Source organism: Drosophila montana, unplaced genomic scaffold (assembly GCF_035044405.1).
Source record: "Drosophila montana isolate Dmon_TW-CO22-7 unplaced genomic scaffold, ASM3504440v1 contig_3833_1, whole genome shotgun sequence".
Lineage (NCBI taxonomy): Eukaryota > Metazoa > Arthropoda > Insecta > Diptera > Drosophilidae > Drosophila > Drosophila montana.
The window spans coordinates 1635768-1658832 of NW_026998704.1; the positions used below are offsets into that span (position 1 = coordinate 1635768).

General features: G+C 40.8%; 2 protein-coding genes and 1 non-coding gene across 4 annotated transcripts in view; 1 reads left to right on the forward strand and 2 right to left on the reverse strand.

Annotated features, from left to right (window-relative positions):
* Window positions 1–1297: 1297 nt before the first annotated feature.
* On the reverse strand, window positions 1298–1370 carry TRNAR-CCU (transfer RNA arginine (anticodon CCU)). Its single transcript has one exon. It is a non-coding gene; the product is annotated as a tRNA-Arg (tRNA).
* Window positions 1371–7241: 5871 nt separating this feature from the next.
* Fili (Fish-lips) overlaps window positions 7242–23065 on the reverse strand; it is a 104268-nt gene continuing 88444 nt past the window's right edge. The window contains exons 4-5 of one of the 2 annotated variants that reach the window (XM_064695948.1): window positions 21123–21283; window positions 7242–9724 (exon numbers count right to left, since the gene is read on the reverse strand). In XM_064695948.1, coding sequence (XP_064552018.1) covers window positions 8488–9724; window positions 21123–21283 — 1398 coding nt within the window. In that variant the 3' untranslated portion in view covers window positions 7242–8487. Of the gene's footprint in view, window positions 9725–20490; window positions 20636–21122; window positions 21284–23065 lie in introns of those variants that run through there. The other variant, XM_064695949.1, reaches the window with a different exon arrangement.
* On the forward strand, window positions 14989–16269 carry LOC135437869 (cathepsin L-like). The gene has a single exon (XM_064695947.1). The coding sequence runs from the start codon at window positions 15028–15030 to the stop codon at window positions 16027–16029; it is 1002 nt and encodes a 333-aa protein (XP_064552017.1). The 5' UTR covers window positions 14989–15027; the 3' UTR covers window positions 16030–16269.

Genomic DNA, 23065 nt, shown 5'->3' on the forward strand with positions numbered 1-23065 from the left:
ATTTGTAACACGAAGCGGCAAGTTCAATGAAGCCAAAGGTGTTTGCTTGTTACGCTCCTCCGACTCCCAAATTTACAGCTTGGTGTTGGTGATTGGCATTGGGTTCAGGGTTTGAGGGAATGAACCGTTTGCCAAGCAGCCAAATTGATGTGCAAATATTTCCATAAATTTATTTTCTGTAGGGCCAAGTTTTGGGTGTCATGTTTGAAACACACACAAAAAATTTGCACAACTTATTTGAGCAACCCGCCAGGAAGACAAAAACTGTGAGTACAGCTTTCTGTTGCCGTCAAAAGTTTGAAATTTGATTTTTTGCGGTTCTCAGAAATGATGTGAACAATTCTACAAATCATTTTTTTTATATTCTTATACACTTGCTGGGCTATAAATAAAAATGAAAATCAATGGTGTGATTTTGTAGAAGGAGCAAGACAATAAACCTATAAAAAAGCATAAATGGAATAAATATAATTTTTAAAATTGAAATCAAATATAGTAACAATGGAGAATGAAATTATTGTTGAACCCATCCTTCAAGGAGACATCCTTCGTCAGTCACTAATCTGATCGAAAAATGTTGTTGTCTGTCTGCTTTGAGGCGTTTTTAATTTTTTTTCGCAAGCTATTGATTTTTATAAAATACCTGTTTAAACACACTACAATACGTCTTATAAAAAAGAGAAGTTCACAACCCAAACCAAAATAAGACAATTGTAGATGAACAACAAAACTTACCCTTCATTTGAATCGAACCAAGTATTTCTCGCTTTGCAGTCGGGTGCGTTTGCAGCGCGCCATCACAAAATCGTTCATTCGGTCAGCATTTGCCACCACGAGCATCAAATACATTCGTAACAATCTATACCAAGTTGCTTGCTGTGTCGTCGTTGGTAGTATGTTGGACGCTGATACCGAATGTGTGACGTGTTCGATTCATGGGGCGAACAACAAGTTTGATAAATTTTTAATTCATTTGTTGTTAGGATGCTTATTTACTTACCGACTTTAATTTTTCCGTAAACAGGCTCTTATATGTTTTCAGGAAGTATAATATAACTTTGTATTTCTCTCTCAATGATTTATGATTCTCTTTTTCAGAAACTGAAAATGTTTAGTACCCTAAAATTAACAACAATTTTAGTGTTACGTTTTAAAAAACATTATAAATTTTTATATATTTATATTTTTATTAAATTGCAGTTACTTTTGCGCAAGAATTTATCAAATATAAATTGTATAAACACACAAATTACTTCGTTGCTGAAAAAATAACAAAAAAAACAACTTTGTACACGTTTACCTCAGATGGGACTCGAACCCACAATCCTCGGCTTAGGAGGCCGATGCCTTATCCATTAGGCCACTGAGGCGGTGAACACTGTGTGAGCTAAGAGCATATATAAGAGCAAAGCACCAAGGAAACTGCTTCAACAGTTGATGCATGTATATATTTAGATTAAATGAAATTCCGTTTTAGCCTCACAATACGTGTAGAACAGCTGTTTTATAGCAAACACATTATTTACCTACGCTTATTTCAATAATTGTTTGGCTCAGATGCGGGCCAACAGCTGGGCATACACTCGGCGGCACTGAGTGAGACGTTGAAGGTCTTTGGGAAATGTTTACCTTTTGGCAAAGCAAATGGCTCAAATAATGCGGCCATGTGTATGTGCATATATCATATGATAAATCAACGTCACTTAACGCTCATTGGTAATTCACTTTGAGAACTACCTAGACCAAAATGTCAACGCCAACAGTTTGCGGCCGAATCAGTCAGCCAAGAGCAGTGACAGTGAGTGAGAGAGAGAGAGAGAGACAGAAGGTAAGAGGGAAGGGACAGAGAGTAAGAGTTGCGCTACACACGAAGACATATCATTTATATCAATTTAAATAACGACCTTTCAATGCTTCGAAGAGCAAAGCACGAAAAATCCCTTAATCAAATGCTTAAAAAGCTCAACAAAACACCTTTTGCGTAAGGGTAAGGGAAAATAGTCCTTTGACTGACCAGAGCAGCCAGTAAGGACCCTCACACACACACACGCACGCACATACACACTCAATGCTTAGATGGATGGTCCGGCGAGCTATTGACAGTTGTAAGCCATAAACCACAGAAAATTGGGCATTATATTAGTTAAGATGCTGTCAAGCTGAAAGATATCTCAGGCTTTGGGCTTATGGGCAAGGGGGCGGCATGAACCCTGGGACGGGGGCGTGGCGTCAACTCCAAAGTGAACCCAAACGCAGCCGCAGCGCAGACATATCGTTTTCAACAAGCGATACATAGCGGTGGCCAACGAATCCGTTTCCGTATCTCCATCTGTGGGCCAACACACCGTTTGACAGGCAACGAAAGGCGGAAATCGAAATAGAAACAGAAGCAGAAGCGCACAGAACCTGAATCAGAGCCCAAAACCACCAGCAGCCGAATCTGGAATAAACAGAGTGGCCAGCGGGCAAGTAGATAAGCAAACGCATTCATCTTACTGAAAGAGAAGTCGACTGGCCTGGCATAGGCAAAAATAAGTCCGGACACAAGTTGTCCAGGCGTGTTCGAGAGCTATGCGAGCATTAAGGGCTTTAAGATATTTCAACTGGCTGCTAACTCTGTGCGTATCTGCGAGTTATTCTGACAGCAGCTGCTGCACTTGCACTGCTTGTTAAGAGTTAAGAGTATCTTTTACTTTGGCAATGCACAAATCATAGCATGCTTTGTGTTTTAGTTTTTCCTTTTTTTTCCCTTTGTTTTTAAAAATTCATCGCTTGCTTCTTTGTATTTGCTTGCCTGTGCTATTGTGTCTTTTAGCCACTTTCCTTATCTTGGCCACACTTTTATTGGCCGCTTTATTTGGCAATGCCACCGCTATAATTCACAACAAAAACCCCAAGATAAGCGAAAACAGTTTGCGGTTGCCCTACGAATGCATGCGAATTAGTTTCTCGCCATTTTTGAGTGGGGCGAGCTGAGCTAAAAGCCGACAGACGGGCTAGCAGCAGGACATGCTAACCAACAATTTGCTTAGTCCTGCTTTAAATACATTTTGGCAAGCTAAAGCTGAGCAAAAGTGTGTGTATTTGTTTTGTTTGGGTAAAGCATGCTGAAGGAAAATGTTTGTATTTAATTAATTTAAAAAACCTTTAGATAGGTTTGGGATAATATTTTATTAAATTTATCTATACAACATCAGCTAAAAGGTTGCCTTTAGTAAAAACACAATTTAAGAGACTTTTCAAAGCAGAATTAATAGGCTGACGTGAAATTTGTAAGTACTTGAGAAGCAACAAGGCAAATTAATTGTTTTATATTGAAATCTCGTTGTTTTTACAAAATTACGTATTTTCATTAGGCGTTACCCCGCGTCATTCTTTGATTTTAGTGTGACCAGCTTAGCCTAATTGCAATCTACTTATATTTAGCTTATATTCGTGCCGCTCTGCAACACTAGCTTATTGGAATACTACAGTTTCAAATCCACTTAACTTTTATAAATAATTATAATACTTTTTTTTTTATTTTCATTTTGAACTTTTTTTCTTTTCTTGTGACTATTTCCAGGAAATTCCAGTGCAACAAATATAGACTAACAATTAAAATACTTATAATTAATATTAAATTTGTTCATGCGAAAAACAACGATACATATGTATGTAATTAATTTAAATAAGTAAAGCTCATATTAGTTGGGTGCTATTTCTCTCTGAAGAGCCCTATTTCATTTTATCGATAAAATGTTGCGTAATGTTCGCTGCGCCCATTTGGCGAAAAAGGCAATCTTTTTCGGCCAATTTCGTTTGGCAGTTAGCGCATCTTTTAACAAAATTCGGGGCCATTAAATTATTTATGCGGCAACATCACTTAAATTTATATGCATGCACTTGTACTCATATTAGCAGCTTTAACCATGGCCAGTATCTGTGCGTTTGTATCTTTGGCTGTAGCTGTATCTGTAGACGAAAGCGAATGGTACCTATACCGAATATCTTAGTGCGGCACAAATTCCTAAATGGCCGCGCTGGCAATTAAAATGCTGCCACAATCGTAACTCAAATGTTCCGGCGGTATCTGACAGATATTTACGGTCTGGCCGTACTGGCTAGGATCGTACTGGAGCTGGCCGTAAAGATGGCCTGGCACGCATCTTGGGGCTGCACTTAATGGGCGCCCATTCGTAGATTTCGTCAACGTTCTCTGCACTTTATGACTTATTGGGCGTTCGCGTATGCAGCACAAGCGTAAAAGAAATTCTCTAAAACGTTTTCACTTAGTCAAAGAAACAAATGGGCCTTGTTTCGAATATGCATTATGATAATATTAATTACTTGCTATAACTTACAGGCCCAACGCGCTCTTCACTTACCAGCCAGACGCAGACGCAGGTGTGATGCCAAGTCCGTGGGATTTGTGAGGCCCGGCCAAACAAATTGCGCTGCAATCATTCAAAGCCAACGCACCCGCAGTTTCTGTGCTCATTCGAAGCACCCCTCGTCGGGTTGAATAACTCAATGAGTGCGGCAGGGATTCGCTTTAAATGAAAGTGAATGCTTGCAGGGGTTGCGAATTGGGTCTTGTCGCGGGCCTCGGGCTTGTTAATTATTTAGAGAGCAATGCAGATTTATTTACTAAACTGTTGAGCCCCTCTCTGTTGTGTGTCGTCTTTTTTTGTTCTTGTCATTGTTTGCCCTTTTGTTGAGGCGTGTTTTGTTGTTCCAAGTATTTCGGTATACCCTTACAGAGGGTAGTTCAGTTGCTTCATGAAATGTGCATCAGAATGTTATACGATCTGTGCTTATTTCTAAATTCTGCTGGGTAAGAACCGGTCGGAACTACATTATAAACTAAATTATTAAATGCAAAACCAATTTAGTCATAAATGTATAATTTTATTGAAATTCTCTTTGCATGGAATCGATCAGTACCTTCTGATCTCTACCAAGCGAAAGACTGTGAATAAAGGGTATATATATAGTGTTTTGTAGCTTGTACGGTATTTACATTGAAAGATATTGACAATGATGGGATATTTACAATGAAGAGGATTGAGACCTAAAACTGCAAGGGATGCCATATCAGCTTGTCGGCTGCTGATGAAGTTGATCTAATCTCTGACCTTTGTTAGGCGGAGATTAAAATTTCCAGATGCTGTCATCTATTGCAGTGAGCACATAAAAAATGTGTTATTATAAAATGGTATTGCTTTAATTTGGCTAACTTTTTTTTGGCTCTTTTAACCAACATTCAACACAGTTTATGTGATTTCCATTGACAACTAGTGTGTTTCATCTTCGTTACAATTTTTTCCCTTTTTGCATATTACAATTTGTTTAGCACTTATTTTTGTATTTTTTAAGCTGGTTTCAGCCTAAGGCAATGCGTCATGTAAGCTCAAGGATCTGTATGAAGGAAAAATGTTGAAGAGTTTTTCACAGTAGTTGTCACAGATAATACAATTATTAAAGTTATTGTTAAGAGTAAAGTAAACATTTTATTAATTTTTCCAAAATCGAAATGACCATTTAAACTTGTTGGGCAGCATGCCGTAAGTGTGCTAAGCTGTGAGAAACAGTTCGGACTCCTTCAAACAAATGTTGACCAAGTAACTCTGGATTCCGCCCTTGTTGTTGCAATATATAACTTACTTGTGTTTGCTGTGCCACATATCAGCTTATGCCCGCCTCTGCGCACTTGTTGTGTTTGCCCTGCTCTCAGTGTGTGTGTGTGTGAGTGTGAGTGCGTGTGCGTGTGTGTTTCGTAGGCGTTTCAAGTTACTTTCTGCGTAGCACTTGTTTCGGTGCTAGATTTATGTCATTTCTCGTGCAGTTTATTTCTGTTTCTGAAAATTTTTCTGGTCACTTCTTCAGCAAAACAAGTACTTTATTTGCTTAACATGGCTTTGTTTGCCTTACTTTCTGCCTTTCTTTCACCCACATTCTGAGTAAAGTTGTCGCAAATAACACTACAAATGAACAGCAAAGGAGGCCAGCCCATAATTCCCTGTGATTTATTATGCACACATATTACTTGGGCCCTTCAATGGGCGATTTGCTACAGCTGTATTACTTCTTATGTACTTTGCGCAGTTTACAACACTTTCGATTGCAATTAAGCACTCTGATTTAGTCCAATCTTAAAGAGTTAAATTTGTTTATCAAAAACATTAGTGGGATTCCCGAAACAGCTTTAGAAATGATTTGGATTTGGTCAATCACCTGTGCTAGTGAAAGTTTTAGTTGCTTAATCATAGAACTTTTTTTTTTCCAAATAATAATAATCTTCTAAGGTACGTTTGCAATAAATAAAAATATATATATGTGTTTTTTAAAGTGCTTTAGAATTTATCTCTTAAGAGCATCAAGAAAATAAAATTAAATCATTTATTGTCAAAGACTTATTTCATGTATAGCCAATCATGAGTGTGGTTTTTGAGCCTTACGAGGATGAACTCTAATCACAACAACCTTATGGCTCTCTCCCCAGACCTAAGTAATATTTTCTTGCTGTGGAAAGCCAGAACATGAAAGAAAAACCCATTTAGTTATTGCATTTCTTAGCTTTTTTTTAATTTTTATTTTGCATCATCGTTTTCTTCAGTCTTCGTATAAGAAATAACATTTTGTTTGTATTTGTGTATGTGAATTTTGTTGTTGCCGCAATTTCCAGTGTCTATCATATATATAATTTAATTAAATACTTTAGCATATATTATTATTTAAACTTACGCATGCCTGCTACCGTTTTATACACACACATTTGATGGTTTTATTTATGTTTCAATTCTCCTCGCACTGAAACAAACAAATGCATTTTAGTTGCATTTGCTCAGCTCTCTGTTTTTGATTTCACCTTAATTTATGGTTTTTCTATTTTATGTTGTTTATTTTTATATGCATTTGTTGATTTCAGATTGTTTTGTCTTTCTATTTATTCGGAACAATTTTTATGCAAATTGTAGTTCCAGTGGGGCTTCTATTTGCTTTGCTGTCCACGCATGCAATTACGGGTAAATTATTGTGCCAACAAATTTCGCAAGCTAAAGAACTGAAAATAACAACAAATTGTAAATTCTTTTAATTTAATTGCTCAAAAAATTGCTTTCATATGCGCATCGTGGTATTTTATTTTTGTTTTATATCTTGGCTTTTTCACTTTTTCACATTTTATTAATATACATTTTTGCGTTTGACTAAGTTTAAATGTAAGAATAAATTATGTACAAAATGTATGCAAAATATGCTTAGTTTGTGCTTGAGTCGAGATTTACTTTATTTTTTTGTTTATGTTTATATTTATTTACAAATCAATTTTGATTATGTATTAGGCCAACTTTGAGTTTGAGCGCTGCACAGCGCAACTCCGAAAAATAAAATATATTAAATTGAATTTTGCTTAAGTTTACACTTTTTATATATTGTCATCTTATTTGTGTTTATTTTTGTAATATATATATTCATTTAATTTCGAAAATAATCTGCTAGAATTGAGTGCGACATTAGCTGCTGCATGTAACTAAACTTCGTCTGGCATTTCTCAGGCATAATATTCGTGTGCGCTTTGTTTCTGGATCGGAATATTGAAAAATGGACTGTTTTTGGTCCCCGTTTTGCAGCAGTTGCCAATATTGAAATACATTCTATTTAGTTACTAGCACAACTAATGCTTGGTCAAGCTAAGAACCTAAATCGAAACTTAAGAGTTTGTATCAAAAATTTCGAATATACATTGTGGTTGTATCAAAAGTGTACAACAAATGAAATACGAATTAAGAATAAATAGTTAACTAAGTTATTTGTTGCACTCTTCACGCTCTTTGCAATGCAATTGTCGTTCCTTACGCTCTCTAGTTATGTTTATTAAATTCTGTTTAATGCGCCTAACAACTATATTCTATTTATCATTAGAATGCTGAATGCCTTTAACTATGAGTGGGCTTCTCCTTGTGGAGATTTCTTGCTTAGCTTTACTTTCGCTGTGGGAGAGTGAGAAATAGAGAGAATTTCAACTATCGCTAATTAATATTTCTTTGAATTTGTATGTTAGCTTAGTACTTAATATGACATATCTGTTAGGTTTAGTTATTCAATATATATATATATATATATATATATATATTATATATTTAAATGCTAATAATAATATAGTATGCTGCTATACACGTAGATATATCCCTTGTTTCATTTGACGCTTGTTAAACTTTGTTGCGAGTTATCAAATTCACGTTTTCAACTCAAACTCGAACCTAAACTCAAAAATTAAGGACATCTAAACATAATCTTAATTAAACAAAAAACCTAAACTCATTTTTGAGTGGTGCACACACGTATCCGCTGCGAATTTCCCTGTTTTCAAAAGTGGTCGCTGTCCTTGGTCTGGCACTGCGCATAGCTGCGATAGTTGTTGTTGGTCAGACCTAGGCCCACCAGTTCCATGCCCAAGTCCAGCTGCTTCTGTTGCCTCTGAACGCCAGCACCGCCACGTCCACGTCATACGTAGACCACATGTGGCTTGGTGCCAGCGCCAGCGCCAGCGGCGGATGCAACTGCCGAAGCAGCGCTGCCTTGAAGCGCGGCCGCCTGCTTCAGCTTGGTCATGGTGTGTGTATCCGGGTACTCGTAGTGATCGAAGCGCTCGTACAGATGCTCCGGCTCATCGTCTGCCTCCTTGACGGGCAGCTCCCAGGGCTTGAGCGCTCGGTACTCGTTGGCAATGGTCTGTGCCGCCAGATAGCGCTCCAGCTCCAGCTTGTCCAGCTGGGGCAGCGTCGTCTGCTGATACTCGTGATGCCCACCCCCGCCATGCGCCTGCAGCGGCATCGCCTGATGGTAGTGATGATGCGCCTGCAGCGTTTGGGCATGATGCGGATAGTTCAGCGCCATGCCCAAGCCGCCAGCACCGGAGCCGCCCAGCGTCATGCTCATGCCCGCTCCGCCGCCCAGCGGCTGATGATGACCCTGCAGTATGCGGTCGTGCACATTGATGATGCTCTTGCTGGTCCGCAGCGGGCCGCGCTCGTGCAGCAGCTTGCGCCGGCGCTTCACGAAGCGCAGATAGTAAAGCACACTGACGCCGATCATGAGCACCAGGAGGCTGGTGATCACCGCACACACCACGGTCACAATGTGCGCCGGACAGGTGATTTCGCCCTCGCTCATTGTCAGCAGCTGACGGCGAGTGCGGACTGCGTCCCGCCAGATGTCGCAGCCGATCTGCTGCTTATCCATGCGCAGATAGCCCGAGCTGCTGCTCGAGCTGGAGCTAGCGGCAGCCTCCAGACGTTGTTCGTACGCACTCGGCTCGGTGGTTTGCAGCGCATTCGCAATGTGCTGCTCGGCTATGTAGGCCGCCAGGGCAGATACACCGTCATCCGATTTGAGCGTCGTGTCGTCCTCCTCTCTGACGAGCGATGCCTCCTTGGCCAGCGCGGCCACGGCTCCGCCTGGCGCATGCTCCAGCGGCGGATCAGAGCCCTCAAAGTTGCCAGTGACGAGGCGCCACAGCCAGAGCAGCGAGCAGTTGCACTGCAGCGGATTGTCGCCTAGGTATAGCTTCTGCAGCTGGTCCACCGGAAACTGGGCCGAGTAGAGTGTCTGCAGGCTGTTGCTCTGCATGTACACCTCCAGTATGTTGGGATTGCCCTGGAACAGGCGCATGGGTATGTCGCTCAGTTGCGGATTGAAGTTCAGGTGGAGCGTCTGCAGATGCGTGTTGTCCACGAAGGCTCTGCAAGAGAATAGTAAAAAAACGCATTAGTGATAATAAATGGAATTGAGGATGGATATAAACTAAGCACACATTCTATGGGTATAACTGAAATATTGAATACTAGCGGGAATTACCTACTCTTGTAAAAGACCAAGTGTCTTTTTATTTTATAGCTATAAATAAACAATCTAGCCGCAACTCGACTCACCTGTGCAACTCAAAACAAACTTTTAATCATTATTTTTAAAATTGTGAACAGAACAGAAATATTTCAATTAATCGTTTAACCACAATTTTTCACAGTTTTGCTAAGAATTCGTTCACTTCTTTTTTACAGCTTAGAAAATAAATTTAAATCCGATCGAAAGATCAAGCGTTGGATGTGACCTCTATGAATTTTAATAAAGATCTGTGGATACGAGCTAGAACCTAAAACCTTGCTCTGAAATAATTATTAGAAAGTTCTTTGGAAACAAATTTCAAGTTGATCGAATGGTAAACAAAAAGTTGCATTTAACTGTTTTCCACCTATTTTCCGCAATTGAGTGCGAATCTCAGTACTTACATAAAACTAGATAGCTACAGTAAAAATATAAAGAAATACTCCATGTAAAACAGAACTTTTTAAAAAGCTCGACTCAAAATAAACAATCCTGACGGTTTTAAAACAATTTAGCGACATGTACACAGCGTGCAAGCTGTCAGGCACACACACACACACACACATATATAAAAGCTGGGTGCATGTGTGAGTGGAGTGATATACTTTGTGGATATACGAGACTATTCTTGTTGGTTGTTCATTTTAATTATGCAGAATGCTATGCATCAACGTTAAACTTAAATGCCAGGCAATGAAATACATGAATAGACACGCATACACGTACACACACACACACGCATACACACACACACACACACGCAGCGCGGCAGTCTCGTTGTCCCTTTATCCACATGGCGTCGTCTTAAGCGACGTGGATTTATTTAGCCTGCGACTATTTCAACCTAATAATGGAAAGAGAGAGAGAGAGAGAGAGAGAGAAAAAAAGAAACATACTCCCTTGCTGCATGTTCCACGTTGCAAGCTTCGTGTCGCAGCTCCGTGAAGCGTTGCCGTAAATCCCTGCCAAGTTAAGTCAACGTCGCAAAGTCGCTGACTGCAGCACTCGCAGTTGCTGCAGCAGCTGCAGGCAGTGCATTACCTATAACATACCCCCCACCAGTCAGTCGCAGTCTCAGCATGAAATAAGTGCAACGTGGCGTATGAGCAACTTACCAACTTCTGCCGCTGCTTCTGGTGCAGCAGGAACAGGCGACGACTCGCTGGCTGCTCCGCTGACACACTGCGAATTTGTCGCTTTTAAGCGATTTATATTTTTTCTTACACTACTCGACAACATTGCATTTGATTTGATTTGATTCGAGCTCTTAAGTTGCATTTCGTGTTAAATGAACGCATTTATACGAGCTGCGCTCCCCGATGAACTTTGCGGTGCAGCCCGTGCATCGATTTGATAAGTAGCGCAGTTTTGTCGGCGCCTCTTAAGCCCATTTGTATGCAGCAGTTAGTTTACGACTGATTGCTACCAGTTGGACTCACATATTAGCTGTGATGTATTTGCCACCAGAAACGGCTTGCAGGAATTTTTGTATTTGAAAGTGTGAAATTTATGGAAGCTAATAATCAAAAACATTAATCAAATTTATATGCTTAAGAAGAATTAAGCCTTCCTGGAAAGTCATTTTAAAATGGTGGTTGCAATGGAAGCGGCTTTGTATCTGTCTACAGCTGGAGGAAATAATATGTATTTTACTACCACTTGCCTTTGCAACATTATTCCTTGTTATTTTCTTTAATCAAATATAAATGAATATGTGTTAAAGAAATTTTAAATCGGAAAATCCACGTGTGGAAACATTTCGGAGATTTGAATTTCGGTTAAATTTCCAAGACAATTTATTAACTCAATTGTGTTCAGCTGTGAATTTAACCCAAGGGAGTTTCATATATGTGACGGGACATTCATATCGTTAGAGCATTTAGCTTCAAATCAAATTATAAACTAGTTCGAATCGAGTGCAAAAGTTGTAATCAGACATTGCGAAAATATTATCATATTTTAAAGTCAACACATGCATTCGAATAATAAACCCACACCAGACGGAACTTCCTAGACAAAACAAACGAACCTCTGCCACGCTGAACGTTCAATTTCATGGCAAGTTAAGCATTCAAAAACTTCAATTGCAGGCGCTTAAAAATTTTGCCATTATCTGCACAGTCAGAGACCAGACAAAACTTCCCCTTGCAGAGAAAAAAAGTTCACTCCAGTTGAACAATTTAGCGTGCAGGGGCTAAGAATACAAATTCAATTATTTGTGCAAATATTATGCAAATAGTGCAGGGAGCCAAACACTTGGCCGCAAGAAACGTGACATTGGCGCGGATTTCATTTGGATCTGGCCGGGATACCTTTGGCGGCACCAGCACCAGCCTGAGCCACCCGATGCTACAGGTTGAAGCTACCTGCTGTTGAACGCTCTTTAAATGCCGCTTTGGCAACGCCCAAGGCACACGCAAAAGGGTGGCGGCTACAAGGGCAAACTTTGCTGCTGGAACAAGGGAGGGGGGCTTGGAGGGTTTGCCCCCTTGACTGCCAACAACAGCAACAGCCTTTTTGCTGTACTGCGCCCGGACTCAAACTTCATTTTGTGTAGAGTTCAATTTTTTTTGTAATCTATGCGGGTGTCGCCATATTTGAATACCCTACACAAAGTAGATTTTATTCGTGAGTTAATGTTTGTTTTCAGGCATTTTCCTTGTTAGATTCTTGTGGCTGATTCAATCAAACATTTTATAGCCCAGTACAGATCGAGATACTATACAGCTGCAAATATATATACGGCTCCCAATACAGGGTATTTCTCCGTCGATAAGCCTAGACTGAAGTGTTTGAATTGTTTTCATATATGTTGTTTCTGTTGCTTTTGCCAGCGTCAAGCGTGCGGAAACGGAAATGGTTGCCATGTGTGTGTGTGTGTGTGAGAGAGTGTGAGTGTGTATATTTGTGGGTGTATAAACAGTCGAAAATGTTGTTGTTCGCTTTTCTTACTTTTATTTTTCGGCCAGCTTATATGCAAATTGCTTTGCGAATGTGTGTGTTGCGTCAGAATTGGAATTGCTGGAAATCGGATTGAAATGTTTGCTGTCCATGTTCGTCGGGTTCAGTCACGTTTCCCGATTCCGGGCCTTTAGACCAGAGACCAGTCAGAGAGTTCAGTCACACGACCGGCTATTGCTGCAATAGTAAAGCAACTGATGAACAGTCAATCAGTCAGTCTGTCAAACAGTTTGTCAGCCAGTCAGTCAGTCAATCAAAGGATATGTTGTATCCCGTTTCCATATAGTTTTTGAATCTTGCATGCGGCTGTCTGCACCTTTGTGTTTGTGTGTCTCTCTGTGTCTGTGTGTGGGCGAGTGTGTGGGGAGTTTGTTGGAGTAAATCCGTTCTATTCAATTGATTGACATTTTTACTACAATAAATAGAGAGATATGACAGTCGATAGCCCCAGAGGAAAACCGATTTTGCCTGCTGCATTGAGCCTCGATTTGGCTGTTGATTTATTGAGTTCTGCCGCGCTGACAGTTGAATAAGAAATGGAATTAAAGAGAGAAACTTGAAGCTTTAAAGGCATTGCAGCATTTGCAATGACGCCCAAGCAATTATTAACTAATTGCCATAAGCACACACAAACACATTCGCAATTTGTGGTGCTTAGCCCACGACAAATTATCAAATGATATGCCCAAAGCATTTGTTAATGGCATTTTAAACGCTTTTAAATTGCGCATACGCCCCGTTTAACCTTTAATTCGTTCGTTCATTGGAAACGCGATGCCAACGCGAATTAAACGGCAGGCACAAAATGTTGTATTAGGTTTACCCACAATATGTGTATGCAAGGACCCAAATGAGGGACTGCCTTCAGTTGTTATGCCTTGCATTTATAAATTATGCACAAACACAAGCTAAACAGCTTTAAGTGCAGCGCAAATAATGCTGAAAATTATAGAAAATATATTGACATTAAAATGAACAAGAAGATAAGGTGGAAGAAATGTAAAAAAAGCAAAATATTTAACGATATATTCGCTTAAACAACTGCTTTCAGTTACTTGCGCTAATTAAGAGGCTCGTTTAGTGAAAGGTTGACTTATTTAAATACTTAAATTAAATAATTTTCCAGAGTCAGGTTGCTGACGGGGTTCTGTTTTGCCTGTTGTTGCTTGCATAATTTATAAATGTCTTGAAATTCAAGTGCAGTGCACTGAGCGATGGCAATTACCCAGCGAGTGCTGCCTATCCCCTCCCTCTTGGTAAGGCATGCATATGCATAAATATACAGGCTTAGACTTGGACTATCTCTCTCTCGCTCTCAGGTTTTCAGTCTCTATAAGAATGCAAATACGCTTTTCGCATACACAAGCATAAGCACACGCATAATAGCTACTCACGAGGCTGCCTTGAAATATTTCCAGGCTCATAATTTATGGAAAAATTGCCGGCTTGGCCGACGCGGTGGCAATGGCGACGCTTTGCGGGGGAGGGGTGGGGGGCAGTTAGGCAGGCAGCAGCATGTTTATGTTTTCCTGTTTCCGTAATTTCTTCCTGTTTTCGTTTTGCAGCTGTTGTTGCTGTTGCTGCCTTTTTTCTTGGCACTCTTCGCTCTCACACACAAAATATGCTTATAAACATAAAATTATGCATCGCGTACTTTTGTGTGCTGCAGCAGCAGCTGCTTTGACGCCCCTTTTTGGAAGAGCAGGGGCGTGCCTGGATAGGGTGTATATGGCGTTAAAGTTTAGCTTTATTTGTTACTTGCAATCATTTGCTGACACTCTTGTCGCTGTTGCACACCATGTGAGACCCTTTAGGAAAAATAAATATATAAATAACCAGCCACAAGCTGCTGACTTATTAGAGCTGAGTTAGTGTGAAAATATCAGCGTGTAGCTTCCACATAAATGAAATCAACTCATTGTACCAACGATGATGAACTCTTGTCAAATAATATAACGAGCTGCTTTATCTTATCGAGCTAAAGCTGTACCAGTTATTGACATACACTACCATCGGAAACGGTTATTTAACCCATAAATACCATGAATTTATTGCTAATTTCTTGGAATTGATGGGTCAGTTGCATTTGAGTTGGTCACGGTGCTGATAACAATAATTTTGACTTATAAAGTTACTATAAAAAGTGTGGGTTTCATTTCGCTCAATTCAGTTGATGTTTGGTCTCCGCTGCAGTCCAACATGAGGGCAGTAATTGCATATCTGGCGCTTATCGGTATCGTTCAGGCCATTTCCTACGCAGACGTGCTGGAGGCGGAGTGGGAAACCTTTAAGGTGGAGCACGAGAAGAGCTACGAAAGCGAAGAAGAGGAGTTGCTGCGCAAATTAATCTTCTATGATAACAAGAAGACGATCGATAAGCATAATATACGTTATGCCCTAGGAGAGGAGGCCTACGAAATGGGCGTGAATCAGTTTACGGATATGCTGCCCAAGGAATTTAAGAGCCTGATGCTAACTAGCATCAATTTAACGGATGCCAGATCCGATATAGACATAATATATTCAGCACCTGAACACATTGAAATACCCAGTTCCATCGACTGGCGAGAGAAGGGTGCAGTCACCTCAGTGAAGAATCAGGGCAAGTGCGGTTCCTGCTGGGCGTTCTCCGCAGTGGGCACCTTGGAGGGTCAGCATTTCTCGAAGACTCGGCAACTGATGTCGCTGTCCACACAGAATTTGTTGGACTGCTCAAGTCGGTATCCCTATGGCAATAAGGGCTGCGATGGCGGATCGCCACAACAAGCTCTGAAGTATGTGCAGGACAATGGTGGCATCGATATCGAAAGCTCCTATCCCTATAATAGTCGTCAGCTACACTGTCGTTTCGACCGGAGCCATGTTGGAGCCACAGTCAGGGCCGTCGTGACGTTGAAGGAGGGCGACGAATCGGACTTGGCTGTTGCCACTGCAAACAAGGGTCCAATTTCGGTGCTCATCCATGCTAGCCAGGCTTTTGTGCAATATCGTACTGGCGTTTTAAAGGACAAGGATTGCAACAAACAAGTGAATCACGCCGTTCTGGTTGTGGGCTACGGGCATGACAGCCGCGAGGGCGACTATTGGCTGGTGAAAAACTCCTGGGGCAGCAAATGGGGTGATTCGGGCTATATACGCATGGCACGCAACAGAAATAACCAATGCCTAATCGCCAGCTGTGCCGTTTTTCCTTTGGTCTAACGATTTGCACATACTTATCAATCAGTCGTAATCGCGTCCGTTTAAATAAAGAGGAAACTGCCTTAACTGTGTAATTAACTTTTCTATTCAACTTTAAATGCACTAAAAGTGAATTAGCACCTGATTTGGACCTGCAAATGGCGTGAGTGCCACTCGTTGCTGGACATTTTAAGTACTCGCTAAGCACTTGCATAGACAATACAACAACAATAAAGAATAATGAACGAGAACATTAAACAATGAACACTTATAATTTGAACATAATCAAATGTATTGCTGGGATTAAATAAAACAGCCTGTGTGTGTGTGGGAGTATCGCCTAACTGAAATCGAGGCATTTAAAACTATCTTTAAAAATTGTGTAAATAAGTAAGAATTTTGCAATCGATCTAATAACAAACTACTTCTTTACTTTACTTTACTTCGGCTACCAACTAAATTTTTAAATAGATATTGGACTTTCTCCCAGTGTGCGTAGGTACACTGTAATAGTTAGATAGGGTAATAAGTGTCCCACTTGGACTCTCTAGTTGTGCAAAATTTAGTTTTTTGTGATTTGCCTGCCCTTAGTGGGCGTGGTTAAAAAAACAGTAATGGTAATGGCCTGATACAAAGTATATACCTCAAATTTTAAGTTTTTAGCTTCAAGAGCGCCGCAGCAAATTGTGAATTTACGAACGGCAGAACAGATGGGCAGCAAATCGGATAAAGCACAAAGCTAAAAAGTAATATAAGAATATTTAGTCATTCTGCTCGACTCAAAAAATAGTTAGTGTCAGTGCGAGACTTTGAAAATATCTGCGTTTATGATTAATTGATTGTTTTCACTAGTGTTGTGAAACACAATCAGCAACAAGAGCCAGTGCTGCAAGCCTATTTAAAAAGATGTAAGCCTTATTGTCTTGGTGCATTTCATTTGCTTACATTTTAGTGCGTCATCACATCTTTTAAAGGAAATATTAAAATTGATTGAAGGCCTTTCAAGTTGTTTTTTTTTTTTGGAGAATTTAACTTAAAGAAAGTTGCTCACAAATATCTAATTACACAAAGTCTTATCGGTAACTTTATGTTCTTTAGGATTGCAAGTTGTCACCTTCTAGCTACAAATCATTGATGTTTCAGATGATCTGTCACATTCAAAACGATGTCCAAAATAGCATTACATTCCACACCATTAGACACAAAATCTATTTGTTCTAGGCCGTCCTGCAGTTCTTTCATAATTCAACTCAGAAGAGCAGCCAAAGCCAACTAAGCTACGCCGAGATAAGCTGCCATAGACCCGGAGTCCTCAGCAAATTACAACCCCAAAGCTGCCGCAGAACCAAATGCCGCATATGCCCAAACTCCACGCTCGCAATGGGAATCGCATTACAACTCCAAGCGGGCAGATGAAGTCAGTTTGTGCTCAGCTCGGTGCGGAATGCATAAATTTCAAAACAATTAGTTTCAATTTTGGAACCCGCAATGACAAACCGTGCAAATGAGCTGGGCAACACCTTTCGGGTTATCCCTTTTGCGGCAGATACAAGTGTTAATGTAGCGAATGACATTTGGCTATTAAGTCATACAGCGGATGCTGGCTGGGACTGGCACAGCCTCCGTTCGGTGTAAAAATGTTCACTTAATATTCCCTTTGATATGCTCAAGTGCTGCCAGCGGGACGAGGGGAGTACTCCACTGCTGCTGCTGCTACTGCTGGGGGAGGGTTGTTTGCTTTTGGGGAGGTGCGTGCCATTGCCTAATGAATTTTGCGAGCGGGCGTTGATTGTTCGGGTGTAAGGTTTTTATAATGAGACAACCTCAGAGCAACACATGTGTATCTCGCAGTTTGCGAAATGTATCTGCCATAAACTTTGCTATCAACATGTCGCCATCGTCGCACGTCGCCCCCACGTGGCCCTTTCCTGGCCGTGTCCGCGTCCAGGTTTGGGGTGAGTTTCCATTAACGCATTTGCATAAATATTTACATACATGTGTAGAGACACAGCTCTGCCGGGGCATGTCTCGGCCTTTAATGCAGCGCCCGTCCAAACTTTAAAATGTTGCGCTATTTCCGTTCACTTTTTTAAAGGGTGTCTAACAATTTGTCTGGAACCCTTTTGCTTTTGCATAAGCCGCAGACTTGCTTGTGCTTCTGTCGCAAGCAGCCAGCCCCTCACATATAGAGCTCCAGTCTTAAGTTAGTGAAATATAATTTCCTGCTTGTTGTGAACATTTTTAATCTACGGAAGGAAATGGGAATAAAGTTTAACTATGTGCTGGCAACAGCAATGTCGGCAAGCGATTGATTCTGATGTTAAATTTAGGTGAGGTGCGGGGACAAATCAGCTGAATTACATTTGAGATCTGCTGACATCATGTCGGATGGGGGTCTTGTAGCTAATATTTTGGAAAAAGAAGATCCGATTTAGCCGCTTTTGAGACTTGAGTTGCAGGATCTAAAATATTCTGCTCTATGTGATATTTTTTATTATACCTTTTTTTTTATTTAAAATGAGTACAGAGATATTGTACAAAAAGTAATAACAGACAGAAGTTAGCTTTTCGAATCGTTTAACGTATATATATATTCTTGATCAGCATCAATAGCCGAATCGATTGAGTGACGCCTGAAAGAGACTATATGAGCTAGATACATTATAGTTGTAACTTGAGTCCTCCTATGACTCGTGCAGATCGAGTCCTTTTTTCAAATATTCGCTAAATCACATAAATTCTATGAAATTAATAAGCATCGATTTGAAATATTGTTTTTGACCATATCTCAATTCCGGAAGTAGGCTCTATTAGAGTACAAAAATATACAGACGGTTTCACTATTTGGATACAAGCCCGAGAGAAATAAGTAATTTTTAAAAATTCAGCCTTGAGCTCTGGCTGTGCTGTACAGGATATCTCCTAATCAGGCATGCCTACCCAAACAACTTGGTAAGTTATCAAGGTGCTACTAATAACATCCTTGCACCCTTCGCCCTGTTGGAGAAAGGAGCAAATCGCATAGATGGGGCAATATTTCCTTGCATATAGATACAATTTTTAGTCGACTTAACGGAGTTTCGCCCAGCCCTAGAAGTATGCAACGATATGCTCAATAGTCTTGCCATCCTCTAGCACTCGCTCCATTTTCATTTTCTGCGATGCGTACAAAGAGAATAAGGTTGAAAATTCAAATTTTCCTATATTAGCATAAGATTTTGTGGCGGCGGCAAAGATTTGCCGACGCTTTGAATAGCCCCCGAAAAACCAGCGGAGACAAACGCAAAATTCAGTTTGCAAATAAGGAAACATGTGTGTGTGTGGGTGCGTGTGTGTGTGTTTGTGAGAGTGCGTGTGTGTAAGTGGTATGCAAATTTCAGTTAAGCAACAATTTGTCAGACAGCGAACAATGGTGAGGGAAAAGTTTGCAACAGGACTGAAACAGAAATCAAGCAAAACCAAACAAAAAGCAAAAGCAATTACAAAAGGCAAAGACCGAGTAGGGGGAGTGTCAGCAGGGGTTGGGGAGTTGGTCTAAGTCAGACAAGAGAATCAAACGAAATTAAAGTGATTTAATGGCATCTCTCCGTCATCTATGGATCCATTTACATGATTCGGGCTGCGAACGTTTCCCATGTAACTCATGTTAATGTTATTGTAGAACGAACGATAGGTGAGGGGAGGGTGGGGTGGTGTGTGTGTGTGTGTGGGAAGGGGGGCTGATTGACAACCAAGTCGAGACTCTCGCACAGACAGAGGCTCCTTCGATGATGATTTGATATGAAAATTGCCTGGAATTATTGAATTAACATATGCTCGAATTGAGCTCAAGCATTTCAATGTCTGCTCCAGAGCGGGGCACTTGGCAAATGGGGGACGTCGATTTGACTTTGTGATTGGTTGTGCGAGTGTGTGCTGGTGTGTGTCTGTGAGTGTGTGTTGGCATCTTATTACCAAAGCGTATTAGACATGATTGATTGCATTGAGCAATAATGATTTGTAGCCGAGGCATGTTTAAGTGCCTTTCTGTGTGTGTGTGTGAGTGTGTGCGTGTGGCTGGTAGGTCACGTGCAAGTGTGTGAAAGTGAATTGCATAAATAGCTACTTTTGGATAGCATTCGTAAACGCCGTGAGTTGCACAAAAGGGATTACAAATCCCATTGCACGCTCTGGGCTTGATCTGCCTATCGAGGCAGATGATTAGCCTTGCCAAAGTATTGCATACTTTACGGGTTTTTAAGGGAAAGCCTATTAGGGCAGCGGCGCTTAGAGAAAGTGATAGAGAACTACAAGCTTAACAAGTTCCTCTCTCCAGTGAGCTCAACAGAATTCAATTAATAAGTTATTGAATGGCCTACGATAAGCTCGTGTGTCCTGCCTGAAGAATTATGTAAGGAACAATTCACAACAAATAATATAATTTAACAAAAATAAATATATGTGTGGCTGCAAGCCAAACCAATTTGTTATAAGTCAACTTACAAGCTGTCGTAATATTTTCAATTAAGTTTGGATTAATTTTCTAAATGAGCATTTAAGGCCGAAGCCAGCCTTTGACTCGTTGTTGATATCAAACAGATTTCAGGAAGTTAACCTTATAAATTTATTCGCACGGAAAAGCAAAATAACTGAGACTTAAATATGAAAGCAATATTGTTGGATAACAGTTAAGCATATTTTTCAATGTAGAACATTTCAGCTGAAGTAAAAAGAAAAGTTTCGAAGAAACAAATAAAAAAAACAAAAAGAAAATTCTTTAATTCTCTTCAAGCCATGAATGTCAAAAAAGTTGTATAGGACAGCCTGAGCGGCACGGCTGTCATTTTTATTTTTTATTTATTTTTTTTGTAAACGTCATTATTATGTGCTGCAGAGTTTTGTTGTTTCTCTGAATTACTCTCACTTTGAGCAAACTGTTTGCTGTTGTCCAGTTTGCTGATTTTCCGTTTGCAGTTTCTCGGCAACTATTTGCTGTGTCTACATTTCATGGCGCTGACCCAGTTACCACCCGAAAAAGGCATATATATGCACTCGAGTTTGTTAAGTATCAGTGTAGGGGGGGGGGGGGGGCTGGAGGGGCATTTGAACTTTCACTCGGCTCGATGGCAACTTACCTCGAATCGATGCGCTGCAAATAGTCCAGGCGGCTCAAGTGCAATTCGCGCAAATGAAACAAGTTTAAAAATGCGACGGCGGGCAAGTATGCAAAGCGATTGCCGCCCAAGTTCAAATAAGTGAGATTTGAAAGTTTCGAGAGCTGCTGCGTGGGTACCATCTGCAAAGAGAAGAAGAGAGAGAGAGAGTGAGAAAGAGAAGAATGGGAACGAGTAGTAAAAAATCATTTAATTTCGTACGTTTAAACAAACTGAGAGCCAAGCTTGGGAAAGCCGGGCTTATAAAATGTTAATGCCATCCACTCAGCTTTAAAAGCGTTTTGTGGCTGCACTTGATAGTTGCCACTAAGTTGCCCTTCGCTGTCTGCCTCCCCCATCCCCTCCCCACCGCATCCTGTTTATCCCTTTTAGTCCACCGCCAGCTTATATTTGTTTCTAAAAGCGCTGGCATTCAAAATGCTTCAAGGACTGCGAGGGGGCAGTTTTCAGTGTTGTTCAACAATAAAATGTGAAACACTTGAAAAGCGCAGCTTTTGCGGCAGCGGCGGCGGCGGCGGCGTCAACGGAAACGGAAACGTCATGTACGTCATGTACATCCGTGCGCCATTTTGTGATGTCTGGCCAAATCGCTTTATTGTCCGCGTGTATGTGTGTGTGTGTGTGTGTGTGTTTTGGCAATACAATCAATCTTGCAACAAATTTGTTAGGGTCACAACAATAGCAACGAGAGCTAAGTAAAGTCTCGAGCGTGTGGCAAAAGGTATACCTAACTGTTTTGGCCCAGCTTTTGGCTGTTTTTTTTTTTCGAATGGCTCATAAAAAACTGTAGCTGTGTTCTGTGCCCGACGGCTACGTACCCTGGCACCCACCACATACAGCTGCTGGCGTGTCGGAAGCTACGTGCCAAGCGTCCGGACACGAGAAGCGCCTGCGATAACGTAATGAACTGCGTGGCGGGGGCAGGCGGTCAAAGGGAGCTGTGGAGCGTTTAAGGCGACCAAAGCGACAGGGCAAACGTAAAGCAAGGAACAAAAATTAAAAGCATTACGCATACGCAATGTAGGCCAAGCGCTGCAATTGTTTAACCTAATGGCAATTTTCAGCTCACATTTTAACCCTTCGTGGGATCGCGGTGTTTGTACTGCACTCAAACGGGGGGGTGCGGGCGGTTGACTAATTAAAAGGCTCCGGCATATACACATGCAGGGCGGGCAGAGGGCGGGGCAGGCCGGCTGCTTCTTTGGCCAGTTCGTTTGCCAGCGCAGCGCAGCGTGAAAAAAAGCGAGGGTGCAAAAGGAAAGTGGCGAGAAAAATTTATGTGGTTAGGGCGAGGGGAAGTGTAGGGGAAGCTGAGGTAAGGGGCGGCAAGGCACAGGCACGAGTGGCATAAAAGAAAGCGAAATTATATTGACTTTGATTTTTCAAATTAATTTCCCTTTTTTTTCCACTTCTCTTTGAATTAATGGTTGCCATGGGGTTACTTTCGGGTACCTTCGCTCCAATTTTTATTGGATAACTTATTGCATTGCGCAATAAACTCAATGTTTAATGCGAAGTGTTGAAACAAGAATTAAAGGTTGGGCAATTCTTATTTTTTATAAGCTGTCATCTCTACTTCTATGAAGAATATATAATCGTGATCAGTATCAAAAGCCGTGACGATATTGTGACCCCTAACTAAAGCCTTAAAGTCCTTTTCCCTCCATTTTGAATAGGGTCAGGGCATAAAAAGTCAGACAAAAGAGATATTTATTCTTTGGCATGCGCAACGTAGCACAGAAACAAAAGCAGAAAATATTTATGTTTTTATAAATATTTGAAAATATAGTTTATGTAAATTGGGAAATGTTTCAGAGTTGAATAAATTGATTGTAAATTCCGATGTTCATTCTATCCTTTTAATGTGTGTGTGCGTGTGCAGATGTTTTTGCAATTATTAGGCA